This window comes from Emydura macquarii, unplaced genomic scaffold, assembly GCF_026122565.2.
Source record: "Emydura macquarii macquarii isolate MOO-44397 ecotype Brisbane River unplaced genomic scaffold, CSIRO-AGI_Emac_v2 contig_2676, whole genome shotgun sequence".
NCBI classification, from domain to species: Eukaryota; Metazoa; Chordata; order Testudines; family Chelidae; genus Emydura; species Emydura macquarii.
This window is the reverse complement of record NW_027132813.1, coordinates 26669040-26686105: the sequence shown is the minus strand read 5'-3', so window position 1 is coordinate 26686105 and position 17066 is coordinate 26669040. Positions and strand designations below refer to the sequence as shown.

Here is a 17066-nt window from a genome sequence, read left to right as displayed (position 1 = left end):
GCAAGTACTTTACAATTGCTTTCTGTGAGGCAGGTGGCATGCTGGGGCTGGCAAACCCAGAGATGGGGGAAAGACCGAAGGTATGGAAAGGCTCAGGGAAAAGATAGAAAAGTCCAGAATGGAATAAAGCTTGCTGCTGATTAGCGGGTCTGTGAGCTGGAACCCAGAGTAGAGGGTGGGCCTGGGTTTCCCTCCCAGCCATTGGGGAAGTGGTACCATAGGGGTGCGAATGGAAAGACTGGCTAAGACATCTGGTAAGGGAAGACTTTGATACCCTGAAAGGGGGAAACATGCTAAGTGGCCTGAGCAGAGGGCCAAGTCCTGAAGAGAGAGCACCCTGAGTTGTGGAGAGAGTGACAGCAGGGTGTGCTGCAAGCAGTGGAAGTGGGCCTTGTACTGGGAAAAAGCTAATCTCTGGAGTAGCTAGGAGGAGGCTCCACTTGTGGTGAGTAGACCCCATGACAGCAAGCATTTGTAACTTTCTAGGGCTGAGTGTGTGTGTGCACATGCTCTTTACTTCTATTGTGCTGTGGTAAATGGAAACCACAAGGGCTGTTATATTTGAGGTTCTTCTATTGTCAGATACATTACACTGCCACCTCCTTTAGGACCCCACAGGACTTCCCAGTGCCTGTTCCTTTCCCTTCCATTGAAACATAGCTCGCACATTTACCTTTAAGCATTCACAAGGTTAAGTGAGAATTGCAGCCTGAGAGAACTATTTCAAGTCAATCAATTTCCTACCTGCACCACTGTGAAAGCCAAGGTGCTAAGCTGGCCTCCCAAGAGCTTAGGTTTGTGGTTTTGTTCACTCTGAGGGTGATTGCTATGACATTGGTTCTTACACTGTGGTCTGTGGACTACTGATGGTTTGTAGGGCATTTCCAGATGATCCACAGAGCTGCATCCACCACAAAGCTGAAGCATCAGCCAGGCTTCAAGCAGAGATGCTCCTTGCTAGCTGTGGCCTAGCACAGGGCTCTCATAGGATTTCTGGGGGAATTTTTTGTCAAACTAAATTCAAACAAATGAACAACCCTCCACCCCAGGTATCTCTATGCCATCCCAGACCCAAGTAGGATTGCTGCAGGGCTGTCTTTTGTCAGGTGTGCAGTGCCTGTAAAATCAGGTGATCAGAATTGAAGACAGGAGTTAAACTGGAAGGGTGGCAAACACATGAGGATAGATGCAGATAACAAAAGGACTAGGGCGATTAGACCAGTGGACCCTCAGTGGAAGACTTGGTGCTAAAAAATGTAATGGGGGCAGGTGATGTATCCAAGTCTTTGCACTCACTGTATCAAAGCCCATTTATTTTTTCCTTGTCTCCTCATGGCTGACATAGTAGTCTACTTCCCTTCAGCTCCTACAGTACAGTTACAGGAAAGGTCTGGGACTGGGGTTGGGAGGTTACGAGTGGGGAGGGCACACAGCAACATGCTGAAAGTCACTGACAGTATGAAGAAGTTGGAGAGATGCTGTGCCTTGCTTTTCGAGGGAAAGTCTGCATGGGACTGGCAGGAGAGCAAGAGAGGGCAAGTCCAATCACGCTGATGTTATGAGCGTGCCTAACACCCCGGAGAGTATTCGTAGTGTCCCCCTTGGTACAACCTCCACAGAGGATGTGACTCTGCTATAACCCCTCGCTTCAAACATAGGGTCTTTAGCTCAGCCTGTAGCAATGCATGTGTTCAATGCTGTAAATTCCTTGTTCAATGCCCCAGGTTGGCTGATAGAGCAGATGTTCCATAAGTAGGGACTTGTTGGGCTTCAAAAAGCAATGGGCCTTGGACATGGAGGTTGAGTTCCCTCTGCCCCAAGGAAGTGTATAGTGTAAGTGAGTGGGTGTGATTATGAATCACCCTTCATGCTTGACCCACAGAGAATGTGAGTGTGTGTTCTAATTCTCAATCTGAGAGCTTGGGCTCTAGAGATTGATGCTTTTTCCTCTAGCAGTCCCTAGTTTGATCCCTGGTGTGGTGGCCCTGATAGAAGCCATCACACCACGTCTTAATTTGTGTCCCAATGAAGGAGAACAATAGATGTTGTAGAAAACTATCAGAAATTGTCTGATTCTATGACTCTCTTTTAAGGGATAGATTGAGCCAGGCCCTGAGCAGATGCACGAGGAGCCTTGTCCTACTGACAGATATGAGGCATAATCTGGATTCAGAGTGTTAACATTACTCCATGATAGCACGACTGCTGGCACTAAGCTCATAAAGGGAGCAGGAAGAGGGTCGGACCAGAGCTGGCCAAGTGTGGGTGGAGCACATTCTGCACTAGAATGGGTGAATAACAGGTTTTTAGTTCACCGGCAAGTCTGAAAACATGGAGTGGAGGGGTGGGGGGGATTGTTTTGTGGTGAATTGAAAATGAAATTCATCAATTTTTGGTGAATCAAAAAAATTTTGAGTTGGGTCGAATCAAAATGTTTTGACAAGAGGTTTCAACCAACATAGACTTTGCAGAGGAAGAACAAAGAGCACACAAATAATCCCAGAGTTTTTTAATTAAATACAACAAGGTAACGGCAATGATGAATAGGTGATGCTTCTTAACAAAGAAGAGCAGCAGTTCCCTTGCTGTGTAGATAACATGTATGAAGATGAAGCAATACAGGAACAAAGCAAACTGGTTCTGGGGCATGAGGAGGTCCTGGCATCCTTCAGCAGGCTGTGGACAAAGGGGCATGAATGTGATATTGCAGGGCCGTGTTCTATATATGCCTTGTCAAAATCTCCTCTGCTCAGCATGCCCTTTGCCTTTGTAGACCATACACTGTCACTAATATGACCCAGGATCCATGGCCACCCTCTTAAGCTGAGACCCAGTGCAATTATGTTTGAACAGCCAGATGAATGAGTCTGATACCACTGAGCTGCGGACCACTTGGCCCTGGTCTGACTGGCATACATTCAGGCCTACCATACTTACCTATCATTGCTCTCTGGAAAGGTTGTTCTACTGTGGGGCTGGGCTCCATAGTCGTTGTACTTGTATCTCGTGCTATCTCTCTGCTTTGGGCATCTCAGACAGGTTCAGTAATGCTCTGACCTTTCTTTTTAAACAGCAGGGTGCAAAAAATTCTGTTATCCTATGGATTTTTCTTTTAAAGCCTGGATAACCAGTTAAAAGAAAACAAGCAATTGCTAGCAATTTGTGTGCAAACTCACTTAAATGCGAACTGTTACCCAATTCCCATGCTCTTCTCCAGGAACATATTCTTGGTGTTCCAAGAGCCTAGTCTCCCAGAACAGCCTTCCCCACCTTCCTGTAAGCAAAATGCTCCAGGTACAGGATACCTACCCACTTAATTCTATTTCTTTCATCCAAGATAGACTTCAAGTCCATTAAACACCTGACCACTGCTTTATGTGCTAGCACAGGAGTTCCCTCAGTCACTTCTGTTTCTAGAATTGTTTTATACTGAGGACATGGTCACATTCAGCCTTGGTATAAGCAGGTGAATCTCAGGAGTTACTCTTGCTTACTTGAAGGCTGAATTAGGTCAAGCCTTTTCCATTCAGTCCCTGCCACTGATCAATTCCTGACTTCACTTTGAGAGACTTTATATGCTAGTAGTGTAAATAGTGTCAACATAATTCCCAGGAACACACATACAGATTACTTCTTTGCCACACTCCTATCCTGAACTCATTTTCCTTCTTCCCACCTGAGAAATATTTGACCCACCAGGAGAGCTATTTCATGATCTCGAACACCTTCATGTGGAAGTGAATGTTAACTGATGAATCTTCGTACAGCATAAAGTTGTTAGATCTGCTGCCCCTTCAGATGTATCTTTCCATTCACCAATACCTGTTCAATGTGCTACTGCAAGAGAGAGGGGCAGTATACCTATTGAATGGTTGTCCATCAGAGCTGTCGTAGCACATCTCCTAGCAATGCTTGCTCCATTTTTCCTATTGGTTAGGCAGTTTTAAGCACCACCCAGCATCTTCTTTCCCTATTTGCAGTCATTTATTTGGCTGCCTGGAGTCTTAAGTTCAGAGCTAACTGGGTTTCCATACATGTGAACTACTATCTGGCTGGCTCTTTTAGACTCTGCTATGTTTCTCATTATTTTTCTATAGGCATAGCACCTGCTGTTCAAATCAATCATCATGCCTGTTTGCTTTGCTACAGCTGAGGCTTGGTACTGTAACCACCCCTTTAATTCTTTAGAACACACCCTCAAAATCTGTTCTAGCCACAGGACCTCTTTGACCAGCTCCATTGCAGAAATTTATATCCTCTTGCTGTAGAGTATGATCCATTAAGGCAGATTCCAAATTCTGCCTAATTTGTGTTCCTGATCAAACCATAGAAATTCTGGGACTTGTAGTCCAGAGGGACCATGGGAGTTAGATTCTGGTGAGGAATTATGGGAAAGGGCTGGCTGCTGAAGCTACCTTTCACCAGTACAGGAGGAGTTGGGGGGAGGGGTGTGAAGAGGGGCTTATATGATAGGATTTGCTTCCTTTATTTCCAGGTCTCAGTGTCTGAGCTTTTGGCACAAGGTGAGAAGAAGCTCTCCTCCATTCCCCTGGTTTGACAGGCGAAAAAGTGTCTGGCCCCTCAGTAGAAAGGAGGCCTGAGAGGAGGAGTGGGATCCTGCTGGACTTCTCTTCTGTGGTGTTTTGTTTTGATCTTGCATTCCTCTTGAAGGGGAGAAATATTTTGGTTTAATTGGAGAGCTAAACTACTTAACCAATGAGGGGAAACTAAGGCAGCAATGCATTTGCATGGATGAAAGGGAAGCCACTTTTACCCCTCTCTAACCACTACCCTGTGCTAACCAGTAACACGGGTACAAGTAATGGAGAAAAGTTATTCTGCCATTGTCTTTTTTTCAAGTCTCTGGAGTTAATCTGTAAGATCATGCTATGAGCTCACATTTTTTGAGTTTGACTGGGACTGAATGGAAGTTTTCTCAAAGAAATTCTCCTTCATGGAGATTTGAAAACTTTTTAAAATTGAGATTGGGATCATGTGGAGAGCACATGTCTGGGTCATTCCTCCCCCACTCTCTATGCTTTCACCTGTACTCACATGTCCAGTGGGTGCCTGCAGACGCATCTGCTCCATCTTTTCTTTGTGCTGCCGCTGCTTTTCCTTCTCCTCGTAGTGGTATTTCAGCACAGTCAGCTCCATATCCAGCCGCATCTTCTCCAGCTCAGTCTCAGCTGCTCGGGCCAGCCTGAAGTTTGGCTGCTCCATCTCCATCCAGGTGTTGATTTCTCCCTCATTGGTAACATGTTCTGGTTGCAGAGAATCAAATTCGGCCTGTGAATTGGTCTCCAAATGCAGGTCCTGGTCTCTAATGTCTGGTGGCTCTGTCATGTCATCAGGAACATCTGGGGTATTTTCAGGAGTGTCCTAGTATAGACCAGGGAAAATCATCCACTCCTATTTAACTGATACAAGCTCTTTAAACGATCTTCTGCTAAAAAATGTTTTTCAACTAGCTCAGCAGGGGCAGATGCAGCCTATGAAGGTGAGATGCCTCCGTGTCTTGGGATTGGTAATAGGCCAAATAGCAGGCACGGAATGGGTTGGATGGTTTACAGCAGACCCAAGAGTTATGTAGAGATCATGCCACTGATAGGTCTGCACTCTAGGCTTATGGAAACCTTGGTATTTTTTTTTTGGTAACTTTAAGAATCCACCTTTATAGTTAAACCTGGATCAAAGGAAAGAATATTATGTACCTTATGTTTATACTGTTTATCTTACACATATTTCTACAGAGGTTCTCAAGTGATTAGTAATCAGAAGAAAGCATGTATGATTTGAGTAGTTAGAGATGCTGGGCACAGCTGAAGAATGGATTTGGAAGGTTGTGGTGGACTAACCCTGTGACAGCCTTTCAGCTACTTTTGGCTCATCCCCTCCTAAGCTGATCTTTCAGGATTGTTAACTTTCTTTGGATGAGATGAAACTCACACTCGACACATTAAAGAGCTAGTGAAAGCTAAACCACTTTTCTGTATACTTTGCTTTGTAACTGAGGTATTTCTTAGCCCTTACGTGTCACATCATTCCCACTTCTCAGAACCAGAATGTCGTGCATGGATTCCTCTTCTCAGCTCACCTCAGCCCTTTCTGTCTGTCTCCATATCTTACCACCAATGTGACCCATGCTCTGTTGCCATCCAAAGTCCATGCAAGTTCACTTTTGACGAGTGAAATTATTCAGACTGACCAAAACCAAACAGGTATTGCACCATACTTCAGAGAAGTTAAATCAGTTACTCAGCCTAATAAACTTGTAAACCATGTCCTCAGGTGGTATAAATTGACATCGCTCTATTGATATCAATGTAGCCATGTCCATTTACACTGATGTCAGTGGAACAATGCCAATTTACATCAATTGGAGATTTGGCCAATGGTATTTATTTACATGGATGTAGATTGTCAGGGCAAGAGTTTCACATTTTCTATCTTGACCTATAGTCTAAAGCCTATGCCAGAGGATGAGAAAATAAGAAATTGAAGAATTACTATTACTCTTACCATAGAGGGTTTAGGTACAAAGCCAAGAGAGACAGAAAGGAGGCTGGACAATGCTGGATTCACAGGCAGTAGCCACGGTTTTATAAGTCTTTCACTGTCCCATGCAGAAAACTCAACACCAGCTTCCCAACGTCAAACCAGACTTGTACAAACTGCCATGCTGATGTCACAGATTCTGCACTATGATGTCATCATAATCCACCTGTTGCTATAACATCCTAAATGCTCTGTTGCTAAGGGCCTTTGACTCTCGTGTCTGAAAGTTCTGGTGTAAGTGAAGTCCCCAATAGCACATGGGGAATCTGCAGCAGAGCCAGGGATAAACCTGCCTATCTAGGGCCTCAACCACTTGATCAGCTCTTCTTTAGCCTCCTTCCACCCTCACTGCACTTTCCAGCTTCTTCAGTGAATGAGGTCGTGTGTTCCTTCACACAGCTACAGCATGATAGTAGGCACTAGCGTGGCTCACCAACTGCCTGGTCATGCTCAGCCAGCAGTGATCTGTAGGCTGCATGGGAGTGGAAAGTTTTAAGTAAGGATTTGAAGTAGGATAATATGATGACACTATGGATTTTGATGGGGAGTGTTTCCCTCCAGCTAAGGAATGGCATGGAAGAGGCAGTGCTGAGGAGAAGGCTTTTAGGAGAAGCAGACTAGCAGGAATTGAGTGGCATCAATGGAAGAGTGAAGGCAGGGGTCAGCAATGTGATAAGACAGATCTGATTGGTGCTAAATGGTGAAGGGCTATAAAGGAACATACAAGAAGTTTGTGGTGGAAAGCCAATGGAGGGATGCAAAGTGGGGTGGGATACATGAGCGGACTAGGAAGATAATGCTGGCAGCAAGGTTTTGATTAGATTTAAAGAGGGACAAGGTAAACTAGAGAGAGGTAGATTACAGTACTCAAGGTACAACATGATAAAGGTCTGGAACAGAAACTTTGGCAGTCTGGACAGACAGAAAATGCTGGGTCTCTGGACTATTCGGTAGGAAGTGGTGACACAACAAGGCGGTACGGGCCTAGGAAGAGGGGCAGGTCAAAGATGCTGCTGAAATTATAGGTGTGAGGGACTGGGAGGATGGTGGTGTTATCCATGGTGGTTAGAGGGAGGGATCAAAAGCTCAGTTTTGGTCTTATTCGGTTTAACAGCTGGATATCCCCACAGAGAAGTTTCAGAGAGGAGAACCCAAATTCTGCTATCAGTAACACAAGTGTAATTGAAGTCAATGGAGTTAAATCATTATAAATGAGACCAAAATTAGGCCAAAAGGTGGATAAGTGTGCAAGGACTGTGTATGCAACAGGTTATGCACTAGTACAAAGGTATGATTTTTGTACCTTACATAAACTATTATCCCTTAAATAACCCCTTGCCCTGTATTTTTTTCATAGTGTTACCTTTAGGCTGTTATGCTCTGGATCTTGTCTACAGCTTGGCCCATAAATTAAGTTTTCTAGCTGACAGGCGATTAAAATCACAGCATGGAGTGGACATTTTAAATTGTGTGTTAATACAGTGGTGAAATATGTACCCAAAAGAAACAAAAATCAGTGTGAATGCAATGTATCTGGAATGCAATGTACACCGTGTGCCTCGGCCAGCTTGAGTACATTTTCAACCAAATAATAATGCATTCATATTACAGTAGTACTTGATGGCCCCCACCAAGATCAAGGCCACATTTTGTGAGAGACATCATCTAGTGTGAGGAGCTTGCAGTCTAAATCGAAAAGGCAGCCTAAAGGTGGTAGAAAGGAAGTATTATCCCCATTTTACAGATGTGAAATACATAGAGATGGAGTAGCTAATTTCTACCTAAAACAAAAAACTCAGTTTTCAAATTTTTTTTTTTAAAAAGGGTTTTTTTGTGTTTTTTTAAAAAAAAACCACATACCCATGCTGAGCTTTAGACATTCTGCATAGTGCCATGGGCTCTGTAAAGCTAAGAATGAAGATAAATATTCTCCAGATCAGGGTCTCGGGGACTTACCTGCAGTGACACTGCAAGTCTGTGGCTGGGAACTGAACTCAGCTATCTAATCTGGTGCTTTACCCCCAGGTCAATTACATATATTGGGTGAATATTTTTCCAAAAAGTCGTCAAAGCCCTAGAGATCTCTCAAGTTCAAAAGGTTTCTAGTGCTCTAATTTCAAGCATCTCATTGTATTCTTTCATGTTGCCCTTCGGCGTGAGATAAACTTTTCATTAAAACGCACAAAGCCACTATCTTCTCCTCCTCCAAATCCCAAAATATTCTCTGCAAGGTTGTATGAAAATAGCTTCTAAGAATGTTCATACCAGGAACACAGTTGAGTCAAATTAATTGCTGGTGTTACTGCATTGCCTGCAGTTATTTTACACACCAGAAGTGAATTTTGATTCAGTGAACTCCAGTACATAAATGACTTGAATTACTGAGTCAGATCTGGCAATATTTTTAAATGCTGGACTTTGTTTCCCTCAGGGAAACATTTAAAAAAAATACTATTTTATAGCCCTTCTAACAATCCCAAAGGAGCAATTATAACCTAGATAAAAAGCAAATGTGTTACTGGGCTTACACCACAGAGAAACCAGTGCAAGTCTTTAAAAAAAAAAAAAAGTCAACATTAAATGCTGAGGGACAGAAAAAACTCCAAGGTATCTTTAAATGCAACCCATCTTACAAGTGATTTATGAAGTAATTTTGCAGTCAGAAACCCTGAGGAAGGACTTGGAATGAGCTGAACATGTGGTTTTCCTATATTCTGGCAAAGATAAAAGTTCATACATGCATTCTTCTCCTGTATTTCTTCCAGTCACCCAGTTTAGCTACTTGAAGGTCCTGGAGCTTTGATTTGTCCTTAAGTGCAGAGTTTGAGCCAGGTTGTTTATTCAGTCATCACTTAGGGGTTTAATTAAGACCAAACTCTGAACAGTTTAGTAAGAACCAAATTGTCGCCCTCAGTCAATGTTGGTGTATCCATGTTGGTCCCAGGATATTACACAGACTAGGTGGGTGAAGTAATATCTTTTACTGGATCAACTTCTGTTGGTGAAACAGAAAAACTTTCAAACTTACACAGCTCTTCTTCAGGTCTGGGAAAGGTACTCAGAATGTCACAGCTAAATAGAGGGAACAGATTGTTAAGCATAAGGAATTACCACATGTTGCAAGAGACCATTCAATGTGACGTGGGCAGTTAATACCCCTCCAGTCAGAATAAAGGAGGGGTTAGTGGGTTAGATTGTTGCAATGGGCCTTAAATCCAGTGTTCGTATTGAGTCCATGACTTTTAATGTCTAGCAAAGTTATGAATTTAAGCTTCCAGGCTTGTCTTTTGAATGTGTTGTGCAGGTTTCCCTTTAAGGATGAAGATGGAGGTCAGATAGAGAGAAATTGAAAAGCAGGAAATTCAGGCTGCCTGATCAACTTTAACTCTGCCCTTTCATCCATATGTATCCAGGATCTAATCCACAATCCACTGAAGTCAGTGGGAACCTTTCCATTGACTTCCGCGGGTATTGGATCAGGCCCTAAGTATATGTTTGTGCACGGAATTTCCTTCTTCCCCTTTTCCTGACCTAGCCAAGCATCCCAGACTGGTGCAAGAGGAAATGTAACCACTGGTTACATTGCTAAGGCAAGCAACTCAATTTTGGTACAATAGCTGGTTTAGAGCAGCTAAAATGCCCAGATGTCCTGTTAGTTCCCCTTGCCTAATACAATCTTGCTTCTCCTCTTCCTCTCTGCAGATTGGATCAGCTCTTCTCTCCCATCATAGTGGGAAATGGCTCCTCTTCCTTTGGGCCTGGCGTATGGCTCCCAGAATAGGGATGAGATCGCCCCTGATGCCTCCATTGAGGCCAGGGTTGGGAGTCCTAGCAGCCCTTGACTCCCTGATTTTCATTTGCACACACTCTAAAACTAAATGGAAAGATTTTTATTTTGCATTTTTAACCTTTGTAACATCTGCAGTACTTCCCTTTCTATTCCTCCCCCACTTCAAACTGGGCTTGATTTTCTTTCCTGACTGAAGACTATATTACAATCCTGCCAAGTTCAAAGCTATTTGTTACCCTTTTTTAGTTACTTTGTTGTGCAAAAAATCTTTTTTTTTTTTTTTTTTTTTTTTAAATATGTATGTGCGGGCTGAGGAATATCCCCCTATGTCAAGAGAACATGAAAATAAAGGATGCAGCTTCAGAATGTCAAAAGGATTCATTCGTGGGTTGATTCTAGGCAGAGAATTTTATTTCCGTAAAGGAAATTTCCATTGCCTTTCATGCCTGAAGTAATGAAAACAAGGGCTAGAAAAGAGATTGCCTTTTTAACTACTGTGTTCAGAGCTGTGAATATTAAAATGCCGTAAACAAAGAGGAAAGGCTTCAATAAAATCTCAGTGTTCACATACAAAAATTCTTAACACCACACCACACCACCGGAAGGAGATTATGCCTGATAACTTTCATTCCCTGTGGTAAAAGAGCATCAGAGAATCTAATAAACTGAATGGCAACACTTCTCCTAAATAGGTATATACAAAATGCACCATGGTGAAAGAAGAACAAGGCTTTTTTCATTTAGGATGAACTACTGTGACTGAATAGCTCTCTTAAGGCTTTAAAAATCTTACACTCCTCTCTGCGCTGTGTATTCGTCTCTTGACTGACAGATTAGTTAGACCTGCAAAATACGGTAGTGGGTTTTTTAAAACCACTTTTGTATAGTGCTGTGTGTTAGATCACCTGAGGTTCTTAAAGTGCTATACTCACACTAAATAACCTTGTGGTTAAAGCAAAAACTTGGAGTCAGGAGATATGGGTTCAGTTCCCAGCTCTCCCATTAACTTCCTGTGTGACCTTGGGCAAATCACTTAAGGCCAAATCCAATGCCTATTAAAGTCAATGGTGAGACTCCCACTGACTTCAATGGGCTTTGGATCAAATCCTTAACTTCTCTGTGCCCTAACTCCTCCTCTAATTAAAAAAAAAAAAAAGTTAATAAATTTTATTAAAGGTAATGTTTAAAAGTACAAACAATTCAGAGTTTACACAAAGAGTTGCTGGACATCCAGGTATAGTGTACAGATTACTGACGAGCAGAGTTTGGTTAGAAGTTTTAACAAGTGCAAGGAATACATAATCTGCAGTAACCCGGATACAGGGGTCGAGGGTTTGATTTGAAAAGAAAAGGAAGCGGTAATTCGGGAACATCACTTATTGCAGGGGTTACATAGGATGCAGTTTAATGGGGAGTAGATATGTCCATAATAGTGGTTGTCCCTCACTTAGTCAGTGGTGTGGTGTAGATTGTCCTTTAATCTATAAATTCCTGTTGGTGGAAAGGAAGGTCTTTGGGGTTTCCTGACGCCGATTCATGGTGGCACACCGGCTTACTCGTCCTGGTACTGTCTGTGCCCGGTGATGTGTTCGATATAAATATCTCTTGACCACCTGATGGTGTCGGACACCATGAGGCGCTGCATCAGCCGGGCATAGCGTGAACTGACACCGCAGGCCGGCCGTGCCCACACGTTGCAGGGATCCCAAGTGACCAGGGCTCCAATAATCAGGGCGTGGGTCTGAACCTCCCTTTGTCTGAATACTTCCTTTGTCTTGTCTATTTAGACACTAAGGGCCAGATTTTCAAAGGTATTTAAGTGCTTGAGGCAGGTATATACAGTGCCTACTGTTGGAGGCCCAGTACAATTTGAGTTGCTTGACCACTGTCCTACAGGCCTAGCATAGCTTCAATTGCTTGCTTTGCTATTCTGACTTCTGTAGCATGACATCTTCCAATTGGCAGAGATGAACAGGACTACTGAGTAACCTTTATAGATGTCTCAGTTTCTGCACACCATGGCACATAAGACAAAATACAGATACTGTATGCTTTCAGCTGCACTTAGATAACGGTGATGGGAACAACAAGTTATCCTTGAATGTCTAGGGGTACACTTTCATTGCCAAGGGGCATACTTTTACTCTGCTCCTCCTATCACTAGATGTTCTTTTGACAACCCCAATTATCATGGTGGGAATGGAATGCAGTTAAGGGTGAAACCCAATGTAGGTAATTAGCATATATGATGAGAGAGATAATTAGGTGAAGGCTGTTTATGGAAGGGTATAAGAAGTCACCACTTAGACAAAGAGGGGGTGCTCCATCAACACCTGACTCCATGGGAGAAGCTGCCGGTTGGACCAGAGGATCCACTGATTCCCTGGTGGGGCCCCTGAAGAAAGCCATTCCTTATACAGCCTTCTGAGTGACGGCTTAACTCTCCAGGCTTAGTCAGTATGACCTATTGTAGTTAATTTTAGGCTTTGTATTTAGCTAGTATATTTATAGAAAACCTTGCCCGTTAAATTTTATTGATCTGCAAATTGGGCGTATCGTGTCTCACTGGTATCCACACTGATCACAAAGTGTCCAGTATCAACACCTACTACAATGGAATCCGATCTTTCCTGTGGCCTCTAGATGCTACCATAACACAAACAATATTCCCCATAATACTGTTCGGTCATATTGTACTACAACATACAAGCAGAACTCCCCACTTAAATTGAGGGCACAGGATAAGGTTTAAATCAATGGCCCCTTATGAGGTAGATAAGCATTCTTATCCCCTCTTTGAAGATGGGGAAAGTGAGGCACATGGCTCACTTTACTCACCTCTTGTGCCAAAGGCCACACAGCAGGTCAGTCGCAAAACAAGGAATGGACCTTAGACCCCTACTGTGAGTGCTAGACACACTTCCTCTAATTTGATTCATCTTTTAATGCAGTTTATTAACTGGAAATGAGAAAAGCCAGCAGCTTGCTGCAGACCACATAGATCTAGAAGCCACACCTTCTGATTTAAGTAACTGTAATAAAATTCTATGAGGACTCATAGCTGAATTATGGCCTATTCAAACATGTTAGAATCAATGTGGTTACACATGCTCCTCACCCGATATCTTGTTTGATAGAAAGCGTGTTACCCTTGAGCACATGTGATGGAAATGCCAAATTTTGCGGCATGAGAAATAGGGTGAAAGGGACTTAACTAAGCTCTAACTAAACTTAATGCTTCTGCCTCTTCTGCTGGGACTACATCCTAAGTCCCCTTGTATGGATGCTGAATCTATAATGACCGCAGCAGTCACCAGACTTTGGCTGCAAGTAATGAGTGCTTGTTAGTGAAAATGAAACTGTTCAACAGAAACTGTGTGGAACACCTGTGACACAGCCCAGGCAGCAACAAGTCAACCCTCTCACTGAGCAAACACCAAGACTAAATGACCACATAGTTCTGCCAAGGGGTTGAGAATAAATGGATGAAGACACATTCTAAAGTGATTTAGTACACCTCACTTTATAAGTATAGGCGAAAGTGACAGAATTATGCTGAATATGTTAATGGGAGAACAGGGAATTGAACAATGATATTCAGCTACAATATTCAAAAGGAGTAAGTTAAACTTGCTCAAGTTAGATCATTTTGGCTATAATGATAGTAAAAATGCTAGGTGCAGCATAGCTGGGATAGCAAAGATGGGAGTGGTGAAAATGTGGATAGATCAGCATCTGTTTCAGCTGTAGTGAATATGCTGTTGCTTTATTTTGCTTTAGGAACATTATTTCTTATTTTTGTAAGTCAGGAAATTCTTCTTGAAAATGAAATAGATCACAATGGCAAAGAAAACCAGGTAGTGCTTTATAACAAAATATAAAACCAGCTCCCTCCCTGTGCAAACAACATGCATAAAGTTGAAGCAGTATAAAAACTAAGCTTACTGGTTCTGGGGCTGGAGTAGGTCATGGAGTAGGTCCATGGAAGGGAAAAAGGATGCCTGACGTATAACCACATTTTTACTTCTCAGGTTTTTTCTGTTGTCAGATGCTGCCACCAGTGTGAGTCTATACTCTATGACCTCATACTTGTGTACAGTGTTGGCAACTTACTATTTTAAGAGTCTTACGATGTTTGGTGCGTTTTTCTTAAAGCCCCAGCTCCTGGTGTCATGTGATCATGATCAGGTGAGAATCGCTGCCTTAAAAGAAAAAAAATGTCTAGCCCTCATGGTTGCAAAGTGTAGCCTGAAAACATCAAGCCTAAAGACTAGAAAAACAGATACATTGGGTGTATGGGTGGGGGGTTAATTAGGAGATTGGTTTAAAAATCTCATGATTTTAAGGAGACTGACTTGTAATTTTGGAACACGTGTATAGTGTATTATTGCACTCACCATTATTGCACTCACCATTCTTCCAGTTCTTTGAGGCCAGGAAAAGAAAAAAAGGCATGGAGACAGTGTGACCAAAAATAAAAAAAATTGACAGGCAGCAGAGGAGGGAAAACCAGGGGCAAGTGATAGCAGGGCACAAGCGCATGATAAAAACCATGGAGGAGCAAATGGCTGCTAAAGTCACTGATAATGCTACAAACTGAATTCATGCATGCTCATGCCCCGCAACCAATACAGAACTGCTTTCCATGGCCTCCCCATTCACTACACCCCTTCACACAGCTTCCAGAATGATAGCTGGACTTCATCCAGCTGTCATAGCCCACACTGCCCCTCACTGCTTTCTCAGTTTTTCAGTTGTAAATAACTGTTATATAATAAAGACATACTATGTGAAGGATAAGCAGTCTTTATTTGTCTCTTGCATACAGTGATTGCAGCTTTCATTGATACACAGTGCAAGCTGGCTAGTAGTCATAGCATGACACAGGGCTGTTTACAAAGACACCTTATTAGTGCTCATCGTCAAAATGGTTCCTCAAGGCCTCCCTGAATCAAATGCCCCCTGTTGTGTCCCTCTAATATCCCTGACATCTGGCTGTTCATAATCAGCCACAAGGCGATCCACCTCTGCACTCCACCCGGGGGAAACTTTCACCCTTAGCTTTACAAATATCATGGAGCACACAGCAGGCACCTATAAACATGGGAATATTTTTCTCATTTAGATCTAACCTGCCATAAAGGCATCACCAGCGAGCTTTTAATCTACCAAATGCACATTCCATGGTCATTCAGCACCTGCTCAACCTATTATTGGTTACCTGTATAAGGCTTCATGAGCCATGGCAGTAAGGGGGAGGCTCGGTCTCCCAGGATCACTATGGGCTTTTAATCATCCCCCATTGGAATCTTTTGGTCTGGAAAGAAAGTCCCTGCTTGCAACTTTCTATACAGGCCAGTGTTCCTGAAGATGCATGTGTTATGCACCTTCTCTGACCAAGCCACACTGATGTCAGTGAAATACTCATGGTGATCCACAAGCACCTGCAGTCCCATAGAGAAGCATCCCTTTCTATTGATGTACTCTGTCACAAGATGGTCCGGGGCCAAAATTGGGATGTGTGTGCCATCTATTGCCCTGACACAGTTAAGGAATCCCATCACTGTGAAGCCATCCACTATTTCACACACATTGCCAAGAGTCACAGTCCTTCATAGCCGAACGCGATTAATGGCTGTGAACATGTGCGATAACACAGCACCAATGGTGGACTTCATGACTCCAAACTGATTAGCAACTGACTGGTAGCAGTCTTGAGTTGGCAGCTTCCACACAGCAATCACCTGCACTTCTCCACCGAGAGGGCAGCTCTCATTCTGGTGTCCTTGAGCTGCAGGGCAGGGAGTTGCTCCACACAAAGTTCCATGAAGGTGGCTTTGTGCATTCAAAAGGTCAGCAGGCACTGCCTAACAGACCTGCCTAACAATGCGATCCCACTATAGTCAGTGCTTGTTTCATATGTCCAAAAACGGCAGTGCGCCATGTGAAGATGCTTCGTGAATGCAAACAGGAATCTAACTTTGTCCGTGTGCATGGCACACAGCAGGTCAGGTGCTTCGGATTCCTGTTCCGATTGGGAGTTCATGATATACTGCGAGCCGCCACAATGTGTTCAGCATATTGACAACGGTGGAGAGCAGTGCAGGATCCATCCTCTCAGATAGAGATGGCAGGTGCACAGGAAACTGGGGCCATTGAAAAATGCTGGAAAACACTGTTGGAAATCCATTGAATGACGGGACGGAAATCACTGCATTATAGGATGTTGAGCCCGCACCCATCACTTTTGAAAGTGGTTCTGAACTTCTGTCTTGCCCTGGCTGGCCCAGCTGTGGGATTTCTCCTGCTGCTGTGCCTGCTGCTAATCCTGGAGCAACTCAGCTAGGGCCACCAACAGAGGGAGGAGGGGACCGACAGGCATCAGCGGCGGGAGGGGGGATCTCAGGGGACAAGGCCGACAGGCATGAGTGATGGGCAGGGGGGCCGAGAGGCACAAGCAGAGGTGGGAAGAGACGGAAGGAGGGCAGGGCCTTAGGGAGACATGGCGGAGTGGGGGCAGGAAGAGGAGCAGCGCGGGTGGGGCCATTGGGGCAGGGGCCAAATGGGAGCTTCCAGCCGTGGCTATTTGCGGAGGCTTAGCCTCTTATACGAGCTGCCCATGATTCTGGGCTAGATCCTTAGCTGGCGTAAACTGGTGTGACTCACTTGAAGTCAACATAGCTATGCCGACTTACATGAGTTGCAGATCTGGCTCTCC

The 17066-nt window shown here is 43.7% G+C and overlaps 1 protein-coding gene across 1 annotated transcript; it reads right to left on the bottom strand.

Annotated features, from left to right (window-relative positions):
* Nucleotides 1-2400: 2400 nt before the first annotated feature.
* On the bottom strand, nt 2401-5346 carry LOC137164221 (transmembrane protein 247-like). Its single transcript, XM_067564896.1, has 2 exons — nt 5056-5346; nt 2401-2676 (listed from the first exon to the last, which is right to left on the bottom strand). Exons 1-2 carry the CDS (start codon nt 5344-5346, stop codon nt 2401-2403), a joined length of 567 nt encoding a protein of 188 aa, XP_067420997.1.
* Nucleotides 5347-17066: the final 11720 nt, after the last annotated feature.